Source organism: Aspergillus stella-maris (assembly GCF_047715825.1).
Source record: "Aspergillus stella-maris strain CBS 113639 unplaced genomic scaffold BDV14scaffold_37, whole genome shotgun sequence".
Taxonomy (NCBI): Eukaryota; Fungi; Ascomycota; class Eurotiomycetes; order Eurotiales; family Aspergillaceae; genus Aspergillus; species Aspergillus stella-maris.
In genome coordinates this window covers 157,277-170,184 of record NW_027396831.1, presented here as the reverse complement: position 1 = coordinate 170,184, position 12,908 = coordinate 157,277, and the positions used below count along the sequence as shown (strand labels likewise).

Sequence of the window (12,908 nt, the reverse complement as noted above, 5' to 3'; positions counted from 1 at the left end):
GTCCATTTCATTTCTCATGTTTTGACATATTACACTATCACTTGCCAACTCAATGACTCTCCTTTCACCACCCTGACCTTATCCCCTCCTTTCCAGTTCCCTCATCAGGCACCCAGACCGCGACTATGCCACCTGTACCCTACCAAACCCTCATCAACATCTCCATCCAGAGCACAATCCTCAATGGGATTTCGAATATCCTGGCGCAGGTTATTGACCAGTATAAGCGGGATGTAAGTCATTTCTCTCTGCTTCTCTGCTCCCCTATTGTAGACAGACACTTAGACTTTCATCCTCGATTCTCCCCTGCCTGCCCTCACTCCACCTACTTCTACTATAGCATATCTTTCAGAAGTACCCAAAGACTTAACCCCGTAATACCATTGCAACCTTTGATTATTGAGTATGTGACCCAATTCTCACAATAAATACAGAAACCATTTTCCTTAAACATCACCGCCCTCCTCCAATTCATCACATATGGAGTCATCATCGTGCCCATAAACCACTATTGGCAGAGGTGGCTGGAGGTAAGTGCCTGCCTGTCCTCACCTCTCTACTCTCCTCAGATCCAACCCGGTACAAAAGTGCTGATGCTGTGCAGATAACATTCCCGGGCTTCCTCTTCCAGTCAAATAATGACCCCGCTACCTCCCCAGCAGGTGCAGGTGCAGGTGCAGGTCCATCCGGGTCCGGAGTCGAAACGCCCTCGCTTCCCTTCTCAAGATCTAGAGCAGGGACACTTTCTCACTCCCGGGGCATCGGAATAGGAGGAAGCGTGGATCTCGTGGAAGTAAAAGAGAAACTCGTCCCCTCATCAACCCGAAAAGCATTCGCAAACTCCCCGCGGCTCCGGCGCCTACTGAATTTCCTTGCGAAGTTCACGCTCGACGCAACGCTCGGCGGAATATTTAACATCATTCTCTTCGTGATGCTAATTAATCTGCTTAAGGGGGCGAGTTTGAGTAGGTCGTGGGAACTTGTATTGGAGGATTTCAAGCCGATTATGATTGCGCGGTTGAAGTTTAGGCCGGTTGTTTCGACGCTAATGTATACTATTGTACCGCTGGATCGGAGGGTGGTGTTTGGGAGTGGGATGGGTGTTATCTGGGGGGTTTATTTGAGTTTGTATGCTGCGGTTTAATATAGGTTTGAATGTCATGATAGATTTGTAGATTTGGTTCTGAAATTGATAGATTGCCATAGTATGCTAGAGATGGTTACAAATAACGCCAAGATGATCGTAATGATACACTTCCATTTTGCAAAATTGGCTGCCTTTTGTGCTGACCGGGGATAGGTAAGGAGCCCGGCCGCTGCATTGCATACTTACAGGTATATCAAGGCTCCGCGGAGGTGAAGGCGGGTGTGAGGGTAATGAAGTGGCAAGAGACAAAGTATGAACAAGAAAGAGAAGGTCGTCACATATCATGATCATAGAGGCTTCTTGGTACCCTCCTTGCTTGCAACAAGGGCAATCAAAGCCGCGCCAACACCGCTACCGTCCTGGGATAGCCCAATGCGGACCTTCTTGTCACCAGCAGTACCGACCTCAGGGACCTCGCGGAGGGCCTCGCGCATGTAGCCCTCGAAGTTGGGGTAGTACTCGACGAGACTGCCGTCAACACCAACATCGACCAGGTCGTCGGTTTGAAGCTTGCCGGTGGAAAGCAGGATGGCGGCGAGGGGAACAGCAGCCAGACGAGCCGCGCGCTTTCCGATGGCATGGACGATGGTCTGAACAGCCTTGCAGTCGTTGTCGCTTGCACGCTCAATCTTCAGGTGCTCCTTCAGAGCAGACTTGATCTGATCATAGTTCTTGCTCTTGTCGGCCTCAACAGTACTCAACAAGCTGGTGTCGATACCCCACTGGCGGTAGAAAGAGGAAGACTCCGGGATGAAGACGTCGGATGATGAGCTGGCCTTGAAGAGACCGGTCTTCTCGTTGCGGTGCAGGTCGAGCAAGGCCAAACGCAGAATCTCACCAAGGAACATACCGGAGACACGCTTCTCGAACATCTGAATACCAGGGTTGACACTGTCGCGATCGAGCTGCTGGTCGTATTTCGTGTTTGGCAGAACGCTCAGCTGGTTGTCGAAGCTGCCCCATTCAGCGTTGATGATCATCTCACCGGTTGACTTATCATAATCGGAGTGCTCAATCTTATCCATCTTGGTGACCTTGTTGAGCTTCTCAACGTACGCACCGTTTGTGCCTGTTCCGAAGATGGCGCCGAGGAAGGTTCCAGTCTCGCCAGGAGAAGTGTACGAACGGGCCATCAGAGTACCGACTGTGTCGTTCACAAGCGCAGCCACGCGAACGGGCAGGTTGAGCTCGTCAATAGCATCTTGAAGGAGAGCGCAAACGTCCTGACCAACAGCATCGGGAATGTCGAAGCCCTTCGTCCAGCGAATGAGCGTTCCCTTGTTGATTCCCAGTTGGCGCACAGGGAAACTGAATGTGAATCCAAGATCGAACAGGTCCTCCTCCTTTGCCGCAACCTTTCGCTTCAGGTGAGCCTCGAAATGCTCATTGTGGTGAATGCGCAGGAAAGACTCAATCTGGCGCGCGAGGAAGAGGAAGAGCTCCTTTGACGAGCCTGACGTCATCAACTCGCGAGGAATCATGATCTTAGATTGTGTGAGAGAGAAGGTGTGGTTTCCATGCAGATCGATCGAGCACACTCGGAAGTTGGTGCCACCAAGGTCAACGGCCAAGTACAGACCCTGTCACAGTCGTCAGAGGCGTCTCAGCCTGTCCATGAAGCGGGGATCGTACCTTCTCTGTGCCATTGGGAACCGATGTCACGAATGTGGGAATCTGGCTGAGGGTTGTGCCTTCTTGCGAGAGACCCTCGTCGCTCTGTCTGATGTACTCCTTGACGCCTTTTTGCACCTCGCTCGCGGAGTAGTCGAACTGGTTCGCAATGCGCGTAGCCTCTTCGACAAGAGCAGACATGATGGCGGAGGAAATCTGGGTGAAGAAAACGTGAGTTAAGGTCCAAACAATGAAAGCACCGCAAAAAAGAACTTACCTGTGTATCTTTAAATTCAAAACGGAATAGAGATCTGGAGTTGGTGATAAGGATGGAGGGGTAATGCGGGATGTGGTTCTGGGGAAGAATAGAACAGTGGAGGGAGGAGTAGTAATAGAGGAGAACAAGCGGGAGAAGCGAAGAATATGAATCCAGCAAGCGACAAAAAAAAGTGAAGCAAGGCGCAGCGATTAATTCATGGATACGGAGGGGTCGATGAGGTCAGTCGAAGACTCGAGGTGGGTAACAAGTCAAGAGCGACTCGGCTTTGGCGGGGCTGCGTTCCCTTTTCATTCTCCTGCCAATGCCGGCACGGCCTATCGTCGGGATGAGACATTTTGTTCGGGTTCTTTCGTAGCTCCTGGCTCCTGCGCATGGGGTGGTGTTCCGAGTCGTCTGGAGTAAAAACGGCGAGATTGGACGAGGCCAAAGCGACTCCATTGCCTTCCATCGATGACGCTGCGAAACACAGTGGGGATGCCGCGGGCTTTTGCTTCACCGGTGAGAAACAATGGTTAGATGGCTAGGTTTGGGGCAGGGAACGGAGAAGGGTGAACGAAGACATGGATGCTTCTAGTGCGACAATATCCAACTGCCGTCTATCTACGAGTGCGTCTATACATACTCCTACTGCATCCAGGGTGATAGACGACCTGCATGACATTCTGCAGACCGCTTCTGGGGACTCCATGGACACGACTTGCCCTAGATGCCTGCGCACTGGCGCAGTCTTTCTAGTGGTCAATAATTCTCACACTTCACGAGGCTACACCAATTCAACATCCGGGGATTCCTCCGCCGTACCTTGAACCGGCCTAGCCTGGTCTTGGTCAGTTCTTGGAACATGGCTTCGCGTGGCGTTTTGCCTTCGTTGCGGATCTGACCGTTCCAAATCAGGGTCAAGACTCTCAGCCATTGCCTCATAGATCAGAAAACTGCGAAGCGCATTGTATAGAGATATCAATGCCGGCTTGATTGAAGACAAGCAGCGCACGGGTAGGCCCGAGAGCTTAGAATTCAGCGTAAGCCGGAAGTCGAGGCTCATCCTGTACAATTGATGGCCATGCGGTACAGCTAGCGACATTATGTTTCATGGAAGTACGTATGTTCAGAACTTCATAAAACTGTAGACAAGAACGAAGATCAGAGCAAACTTGATGCTGGTAAAGTCGACGGCAGAACATGAAATTATGTAATCACTTCCTGCTTCCAGGGCACGTGACTTCATCCGGCGGAAGTCGGCTGCGGAATCAACCTCGATATCTCGGTCGAGGCCTCTGAAAGCTCATCAATTCGTTCTTTGCAACCCATTGCGGCGCGCTAACTGCCGATACCAACGGCCCTACCTTCTTTAACATCAGAGGAGCTTTGATTTACCGAAAAAAGCAGCACATCATGGGCCAAGGCGGCTCTAAGCCCGAGACGCTTCCTGCGTCAAAACACGAATTCCAGAGGTATGTATCGATGTTGTGATACCTCATTAACTCTGTTCAAATTATCGGCATGGTGAAGCTGCTCCGGGGCAACATAATCGTCTACTTCAATGGGGTGTTGACCTATGAGTACCCAGCCGGGGCTACAACCCATTACATCAAGCTCTGAAAAGAACCGATAGCTAACCTAGAACCACAGTCACTCCCCAACCCAGTTCGCCTCCCCCTTCGTTGACGGCCTGCAATCAAACACAGAGGTATGTTAGCCTCCGCCTTTCCAGCTATACCAGCTCCCCGTCTGATAATAAAATCATAGACCGACGCAGCCCGCTCCAAAACTCTCGAAAAGCAAATCCAAGCCCGCGTCGCGCAAGAACTCGAGCGCCTCCGCGCCCGCGAACAACAAACCCTCGCCGAGATCGAGAAGAAACTAGGCGAGATAAAGGACTCCGGAAATGCTTCTTCCCCCGCGGCCCTCACGCCCGCCCCCTCCGTCCCCGTCACCCCCTACTACCCAGCCGGCTCACTAGACCTCGATGCGCCCCGGATCCCCTTTGCTGGACGCGAGTACACGCCTGCTCCCCCGGCTGCTGTTGAGACGGCGCCTGCTAAGGAGTTGAGTCATCAGTCAGTGAACGGCGAGATTGAAGAACTCAGGCAGAAGTTGGAAGGGAGGAAGAAGCTCGCTGAGCTTTCTGAGCCGATTGCGAAGGCGCAGAAGGATGTTATTAGTTGTTTGAGGGTTAATGATCGGCGGCCACTGGATTGCTGGAAGGAGGTTGCTGATTTCAAGAGGGAGGTTGCGAAGTTGGAGGAGGGGTTTGTGGATCGCATTGTTGGTTAAATGTTTTCCCAATTCCACCGCATTTGATGCTAAGGCGAGGTGAGGTGAGATTTTGCTATGAGATTGTCTCGTCTCGCCGAAAATAGAATGTCGTTTTTGTGTGTTATTATATGTATACCTACGGTACCGTTTCACTTGATGTTTACTCAGTATGTATTTGTCTTCGTCTTGTGTATGTGTAGGAAATTGGTCTGGATAGCAAGCAAGCATACGATATCCGCATTGCTAATGCATAGATCTATGGGTATCATCACTATCATACCATGCATATCATACAACAAACAACACCTTCATCCTGACTTTTTCAGGGCCGTCAAGCTCAAACAAGCTCCCAAAAACCCAACCGTCCCACACTCTCACCCGCATTCCTAATAATACACATATTCCCCTGCTTATTCTTCTTGCCATTGCCATTCGCAACCTTCCCTGTCTCCCTGACTTTGCTCAATAAGATAGATCCAATCCCCGTTCCCTTCCCCTCAGAGAGATTGAAGTTCCCTGTTGTAATGAAGCCGATGAGGTCGTCTTCGGTTGGGAGAGACAGATGTTCCGTGTAACTTGGGTTCTCGGATGATGATAGCAGGGATGCGGCGAAGTTTTGTCTTGTGGCATGGAGCTCTTCCTGTGGTGAGTTTAGGTTGAGGGTTGAAGGGGCGTTTTGTTTCGATGGCGGCAGCGCTTGGTTTTCGGATGATGGTTTCTTTGATGCTAGTGCTAGCCATTTCTTGCGGAGGTCGGGGTTGTTCGAGGGGAGTCTGTAGATGCGTGCTCGGGGGGCAGGGTGGCCGCGGGAATGGAGGGTGAGTTTGATTGTTGCGAAGGCGGAGTCGCTGATTTCTTGTGATGGGTTGTCGATGGCGAGGTTTGTTTGGGAATATGGGAGTTGGTGGATGTTTAGCGGTGGTTCAGCGGGTTCTTTGGGCGATTCGGTCGATGCGCTATTATTCTTTTCGCCCTTCGATGCATCCTGCTCAGCTTCGGCAGAGACGGCACCACCAGGTTGAACCAATCTCTCCCAATCGCACGCCCAGCCGCATCCAATCTCACCCTTCTGGCCGTTGCCGAAATCAAGGGACTCAAATTCAACGCGCCGCCCTTTCGGCTTCCGCTCCCACTCCTTCTTGGCTGCTTCGCGTTCACGAAGACCCCATTGCCAGCCTGCATGAGTACCCGGGAAATCACCAGGAAACCAGGGCTCACCCGCCTCGAAAGCGAGCTGCTGCTGTTCTTTGAGACCGCCAAATCTCGGGTTGCCGCCGCTTGATAGCGGGTAGTACATCAGAGAGTACCATACTGCAGCGACGCAATTCCAGGGTAGAAGGACAGTCCAGGAGCCTAGTGAGTTGATGTTCTTTTGCTGTGTGCTAGGTCGGTTTGCCAGAATGAGGACCGGAATTTGAGGATCAGATGGTTTGGGGGAAGGGTAGTTTCCCAGTCCAGCTTCTGTTCGTCGGCGGTTGATTGCTTTTTGACTGGGGAGGTCGCGGGTGGCAGCTAACCGGTTGCGACGGTCGAATATAGCGGCTGGTGTTGGGCTTTTGTCTGGTGGCCATGTTGAGAGTAGCACGGCTAGCTCTTGCATGTCTTGTTCGGAGAATGAGGGCTTGAGCTTTTGAGGTGGGAAATGAAGACGGGGGTCCGATATGGAGAACGTGAGAAGGGCGTTCTGTGGTAGGGACGAAGGGTTGGTGACTCCTAGCAGTGCACTCCAAGTAGCTTCTTGGCTGTCTGTTGGAGAAGACTTCCCTGAAACGCTCGATGGGCGCAATGCTGCAATAAGAGCTTCCGTTGACCCTGGTCCGGTGATGTCGATGCTGCCAATCTCAAATCGAACATCTTCAATCATGACTGGCGGACTCTGCTTCTTGGAGGTCGCCAACAGCTCGTTCCAAAGCCTCAAGAAAGCGGATGGATGAACCCTGACAAATATCTTGGTTTTATCCGTCTTGTCCGGCTTGCCTTTGGCGTTAGCATCGGCATCGGCATCGGCATCGACCATTTCCACATCTTCGGCGGCTCTCTGGGCACATCGGATCAGGGTAATAGGTGCAATGGGTCTCCGTTGTCCCTCCGTTTCGAAAGCCCACGAGCGAAGACTTCTAATGCCAGCCCTCCACTTCTTCCCCTTCACGCCCCAAGCATCGTCTCCGACAATACCCACAGCTCTAAGCACACTCTCCAGCGCCACATCCGTACCCTCTAGCTGGATCGTAGAAATGTAACTCATATCCCACGCTACCGCGCCTCGAGCACCACTGGCCCGGTGCGTAGGCCTATAGCTCTTCTCCGTTGGCGATAGCGGCACCGCAAACCTCCACAGCGGATCGTTTGTCATAGCCATATGCGCACGTTTCGCATGGAACATGTGTGTAGGAAGCCATATCTTAGAGCGCTGGCGCTTTTTAAATTTCGACTCCGGGGGTGGCGGTCGCGATAGCTTGTTCTTTTTAATCTTGGGAACTCGTGGCGCGATACTGAACGGGTGACTGCCTGATTCTTGGAGAGCCTTGTCGTCGTCCTTCTTCTGTTTCGCCTTTACGGAGGCCCGCCTCAATTTTGTTTTGACATTAAGGTTCTGTAAGCGTCTGGCGGTTTCGAGGCGTATTCGCATGAGCTCTGTTGGTTTTCGGCGACGGGCTGTGACGGTTGGTGTGTTGTCTTCGATCATCTGTAGACAAATGGATTAGCATTCTGGGCCGAACCTCTGTGTGCAGCAAAATATGTATAAAGAAATACATACTTCCCTCTTCGCTCGCGCCCTCAACCTCCCCGGCACTCTCTTAACATTATGACTAGCAGTCCGTCGTCTCAACGACCTGGGCACCTGCTGAAAAGCCCGACTCGTAAGGGCAGCCTTCGACCGCTGAATACCAGACTCCAGAGACTGAATCTCAAATTCTCGAGCCTTCAAATAAGCAGCGGAATCAAGCTCCCCTGTAACTGAGAGCGCCGCGTCCGACGATTGCACCGCCAGTGACCGAGCATCAATTGTCTTTGCGCGTTTGCGCGCAGCGGAGTTGGCGTTTTGGCCTGTGGACGCGGGCTTTCGCTTTGCGGGGGCGTTGGGGCCCATTGTGGCCGAGGAGCGAAAAGAAAACAGGAGCTCCTTCGTTAGCCTCGTAGACTGCAACAATAATCTGATGTTGACTGTTGATTATGAGGCTCGTAGCTGTCAGTGACACTGGCGCAGCGGACTGGATTCCGCGCTGGATGGAACTTTTTAGCGCGTCACCCCTCCCGGCCGAGAAAAGAGCACACAGATGTTCGAGAACCAATCGAACGACCAACAACGCTGGGTTCACGTAGATCTTGTGGAAGATGGGGTAATTAATATTTAAGCTTACTTTGGCCACGGGGTCTTGTTGGCAATGCTTCTTTTGTTGCTGGTATGCTTGACCTGGTGTTGGTGGTCGTTACCCCACCATGCTAGAATATAGAACCCTCAAAAACAGAGAGCAGCTCCAACTACATAGTAATTGTCTAGGTCATAATAAAAGATGAAGTGGATAATGATCATAGCTTCGTAAATGCAGTGTATTCCTCTATATGCGGAAGGTCTAAATCTAATATGTATCCCTGTTTTTGCAGAGCATTACCCAACCGATGGAACACATGCGTTCTATCAATTCATATTCGTCATTTACAGGTTCTTGATAACGGCCTCGGCGCTGGAGAACTCAAGGTGGTTCTTGGCGGGCTCGAGAGCAGCGTAGGTGACCTTGCCGTGGTCGAGGATGATGGCGTAACGCTTGGTGCGGCCCTCCTCGTCAGCCCAGCCGATGGACTTGGAGAACTTGGCCTCGGGGTCGGAGAGGAAGAGCTGGAAAGGCTGTTAGTATCAGGTTTATATGCCCATGGGACCGCGAGGATAACGTACAATGTCGTCACCGGTGACCTGGTTGGCCTTGCCCCAGGCGCTCATAACGAAAGCATCGTTGTAGGCGAGGACAGCGACAACGTCGACACCCTTGGCGCGGATCTCGGGGAGGCGCTCAAGGTACTCGGGGACGTGGCGAGCAGAGCAGACGGGGGTGAAAGCACCGGGGAGGGCGAAGAGGATGACCTTCTTGTCGGCCCACTCCTTGGAGGCGTAGTAGTTGATGGGGATACCGCAAGAGGTGATCTCGCCCTTGTCCTCAGACCAGGGGATGTAGCTATAGAAGAGAGGACGGTTAGCTTGAGCCAATGTGGCCATTAGCACTAATAGATAACTTACGAGAAGGTAACGTCAGCGGGGAAGCTGTCACCGGCCTTGAGTCCAGACATTGTGAATGTGGTTGTGTTGTGTTGGGAGAGAGAAAGATAAAATGGAAGACAAGAAGTCAAGTAGAGATGAAGATATACCACGGGAATTGAGAGAAAGAAGGATGAGGAGCGGAGGGGGAGTGGGTTTTAAATAGCACGGTGCCAGAGTTGCCGTTGGAGATCGCACCTCCAAACACAGAAATCGAATGGCGCAGTTCCGGGCAGCAGAGGCGCCATCCATAGTGAGGTGATCCGAAGCAGAAGGATACCGAACGAATCCCGTCGATGATTCGCCTGTCTGTATTATCAAGAAAGAGGGCCGAGACTGAGGCCCCGCCTATTGCTTCCAGTACCTTACCTAACCTTCCCTCCCCCCACCATCGCCTTCTTCGGCGCCGCACCACGCAATCCTAATCTGCCATATCTAGACCCCGTCAGTGACTAATCTGCTGTGAAATCATTGTTTCTCGTTTCGTTGGCTTTGTCACTTTAGCATTCCCGACTATGGCATTTGGTTCCATGCAATTGAGCAGTGCTGATAACGATGCCTACGACACACCGCACTTTCTGGTCTCTCCCCAATGCACTCAATGTAAGTGGAACTCGTACAGGATGAGGTGGAATTGAGCCAATGGCATATACAGTTAATGCACAGCATCCCGGCCCAAGACAGCTTATGCTATCCAAGGTCCCCAGGCAAGGAGGTGATCCTTTCGTTGCCCCTCTTTAGGTTGTCGCGCGCGTTGAGCCTGAGGCGCGTGGGATTGCCATTTGTTTGCCTTACAGATCTTACCGCCTATGCTTATCTCTACAAAAGTTACTGTCACCGCCCACAGTTGCCCCTCCATAAGTTAGGCAGAATCTACGTGACTAACCCGAAGCATCACCGAAAGGCGTCTCGGACAGCTCCGAAGACCTTCCGAGTGGCGGTCGACTGAATAATCCTTGTAGATACCTGGTCTAGAGAGCTCGGATTATCAAGGGTGTTCATGCTTAGGTGATTAAGGTCGGCGATGGGTGTCCGAGATGCTAGGCGGCCCGCCACCGGAAGTGAGGCCAATCCCCCACTATTCGAACCGCTTGTCGGAACTTTAGACTCGGTTATTGAATCTGATAAGATTCGTCAGGTGGCTACAGGCGGGAATTTGATCTGCGAGACTTGATTATTAAACTTGGGAGTAGATTCTCAGGTCATCGGTGTCTTCTATAATGCGATTTCAGCCTTGAACACATGCTATACCTAGCTACCTTAACAGATGTTAAAGAGTGGACGGTGATGTTCGTTTGACTACTACTGATTAATAACAAAATAAAATTGTCCTGAGAGGTACCCCGTCCAAGGGCGATCCTACATCTGGGCAAGTCACTCTGAATATACATTGGTCGCATACATCCGCACATCCGCAATCCCGCAACTACCCTCGGAGGTGACGGAGATGATATATTGGACGACTCGAACAGAATCAGAGCAAATTACTTTGGCTTGATATTGCTACGGGATTTGGGATATTTGGGGGCTGTTCGTGCAGCAAACACCGGGAAACACGTGATTAAGTTTATTATAAAATGACTGTTCAACCTTATTGGAGTCATACACAGCTCATCTGCAATTCATTCGATCGAGTCTCGAACTAACACAATTCAATTATGGCGGACGTCAAGCCTCCCTTTACTGAAGAGACAGCAAGGAAGAAGGTCAAAGCGGCGCAGAACCTCTGGAACACCCAGTAAGAACAACACCACTATATCTCCCATATGTTCTCTCATCTTCCATGACGCACCAAATCTGCGCTCAACGAAATTACATCTGTTGTATCCCTTTGATGCGCCTCTTGTCTTTAGATGGGACTGTAACATGGAATGCCGATCACCCCTTGCTGAAGCCCTATCCAACGAGCGGGGTGCAGGAGTTGATCTCTATCCCGCAGCACGGATACCCACTGAGGAATCTTTCATGCTTTCTCACTTGAGATCTAGAATTGTTTTCAAAGTCTTTCCTAACCCATGGAAACAGAGACCCTGTCCGAGTTGCCCAAGCATATACAGCAAACTGCATCTGGCGCAACCGCACCTCCTTCTTCTCGGGAACAGAGGGAATAATCGACTTTCTAACCGCGAAATGGAAGCGTGAGAAGAACTACAAGCTTCGGAAAGAACTCTTCGCGTTTACCGATGATCGCATCGCCGTTCAATTCTGGTACGAGTTTCAGGATGCTATTGACTCTATGCGATGGAAGCGGTGCTACGGTCTTGAAGACTGGACCTTTGACAGGGAGACCGGAAAGATGTGCAAGCGCATGATGAGCGGTAATGATACCTTACTCGGACCTAATGGGAATGGTGAAGGAAGGTGGTTTGTTGATGGGGTTGATGTTGAAGATGTAGATATTGGGGAGGAGCACTGGTGATAATCGTGCGTCAGATGTGCGCCCTCGGTATCTGGGCCGTCAAGATGGATGAGACGAAAATGTATATCTTTTTGAAATAAGCAAACAATCAGTGATAGTCATAAGCTACAATCTGCGTGGAATGCATCAATTCCTTGGGTTATGTAAATCGTACCTGGATCAACACCCCTTCTCCCTTGACTGGTGAGAATTGAACATGCTCACCCCTGCCCTTGAGATGATCAGGTCAAGCAGTCCGAGACTCAAGAATGTATTGGGAATTGCCGAGACAGGTTAAGTGATTCATTCATGTTCTTGGGGGACTGTTAACTTATACACTGCGGCTTTGATGAGGGTGGTATAGTCCTCGTACTGAGGAAATAAAAATATTCTGAGGAGACCATGCATGTTGACCTGAAAAAAGAAAGGATCGCGACAAGAGACACCCCGTCATGAAATATTTGAGGGGCGAAATGGTTGCAAGTGTAGAATTGATGTTCATACTCAAGCAGGAAGCGCATTCCCGGCGTTGATGCCGTTTAGCGACGGGGAACAACACTCGAGGAATCCTTCTCAAAACAAACACTTGCAAGCCCGACACTCGCTCCATTCCACGGAACTTAACCTCACTACAGTATGCTGAGCCTTCTTTGGTTTCTCTATTCATTGCTTGGTGGATCCTGAGTATGTGTTTTGGCAGCATTTTTGTGCGAAATTACGTTCATTTCGAAGCCAATGCTTGACTACCACCATTCCCACGACCACCACGCCACGATCAGATCGAGAAGCTACTTCCATCTTCGTTGGGAGTCGAACGCGTGCCGGTCCTTTCGACTCATGCTCTACTCGACGCCTCGCCGACGACTAACTATCAACCTAGGAACAGGGACCGGCAGTTGCAATTGACACCATCGCAGCCAATCAATTGTTCGAGTAACTTCCGACTGTCAAACTGACCAAATAA

At 51.0% G+C, this 12,908-nt stretch overlaps 6 protein-coding genes across 6 annotated transcripts; 3 read left to right on the top strand and 3 right to left on the bottom strand.

The window, feature by feature from the left end:
• Positions 1-125: 125 nt before the first annotated feature.
• BDV14DRAFT_201402 (uncharacterized protein) lies at positions 126-1,144 on the top strand (the record flags this gene model as incomplete). The annotated part of the gene is made up of 3 exons (XM_073773749.1): positions 126-233; positions 435-530; positions 605-1,144. 3 exons carry the CDS (start codon positions 126-128, stop codon positions 1,142-1,144), a joined length of 744 nt encoding a protein of 247 aa, XP_073626879.1.
• A 27-nt stretch (positions 1,145-1,171) lies between these two features.
• Positions 1,172-3,125, bottom strand: glkA (glucokinase glkA). Its single transcript, XM_073777592.1, has 3 exons — positions 3,036-3,125; positions 2,780-2,974; positions 1,172-2,727 (listed from the first exon to the last, which is right to left on the bottom strand). Exons 2-3 carry the CDS (start codon positions 2,957-2,959, stop codon positions 1,435-1,437), a joined length of 1,473 nt encoding a protein of 490 aa, XP_073626878.1. The 5' UTR covers positions 2,960-2,974; positions 3,036-3,125; the 3' UTR covers positions 1,172-1,434.
• Positions 3,126-4,229: 1,104 nt separating this feature from the next.
• Positions 4,230-5,472, top strand: BDV14DRAFT_81597 (Mic19 family protein). Its single transcript, XM_073777590.1, has 3 exons — positions 4,230-4,489; positions 4,668-4,725; positions 4,785-5,472. Exons 1-3 carry the CDS (start codon positions 4,431-4,433, stop codon positions 5,310-5,312), a joined length of 645 nt encoding a protein of 214 aa, XP_073626877.1. The 5' UTR covers positions 4,230-4,430; the 3' UTR covers positions 5,313-5,472.
• Positions 5,467-8,642, bottom strand: BDV14DRAFT_81608 (ribonuclease P/MRP protein subunit POP1). Its single transcript, XM_073777591.1, has 2 exons — positions 8,053-8,642; positions 5,467-7,980 (listed from the first exon to the last, which is right to left on the bottom strand). The coding sequence occupies exons 1-2, from the start codon at positions 8,383-8,385 to the stop codon at positions 5,632-5,634; spliced, it is 2,682 nt and encodes an 893-aa protein (XP_073626876.1). The 5' UTR covers positions 8,386-8,642; the 3' UTR covers positions 5,467-5,631.
• A 15-nt stretch (positions 8,643-8,657) lies between these two features.
• On the bottom strand, positions 8,658-9,950 carry BDV14DRAFT_175783 (peroxiredoxin family protein). Its single transcript, XM_073769136.1, has 3 exons — positions 9,529-9,950; positions 9,190-9,466; positions 8,658-9,132 (listed from the first exon to the last, which is right to left on the bottom strand). Exons 1-3 carry the CDS (start codon positions 9,576-9,578, stop codon positions 8,953-8,955), a joined length of 507 nt encoding a protein of 168 aa, XP_073626875.1. The 5' UTR covers positions 9,579-9,950; the 3' UTR covers positions 8,658-8,952.
• A 1,196-nt stretch (positions 9,951-11,146) lies between these two features.
• Positions 11,147-12,065, top strand: BDV14DRAFT_175780 (DUF1348 domain protein). Its single transcript, XM_073769135.1, has 2 exons — positions 11,147-11,284; positions 11,572-12,065. The coding sequence occupies exons 1-2, from the start codon at positions 11,205-11,207 to the stop codon at positions 11,963-11,965; spliced, it is 474 nt and encodes a 157-aa protein (XP_073626874.1). The 5' UTR covers positions 11,147-11,204; the 3' UTR covers positions 11,966-12,065.
• Positions 12,066-12,908: the final 843 nt, after the last annotated feature.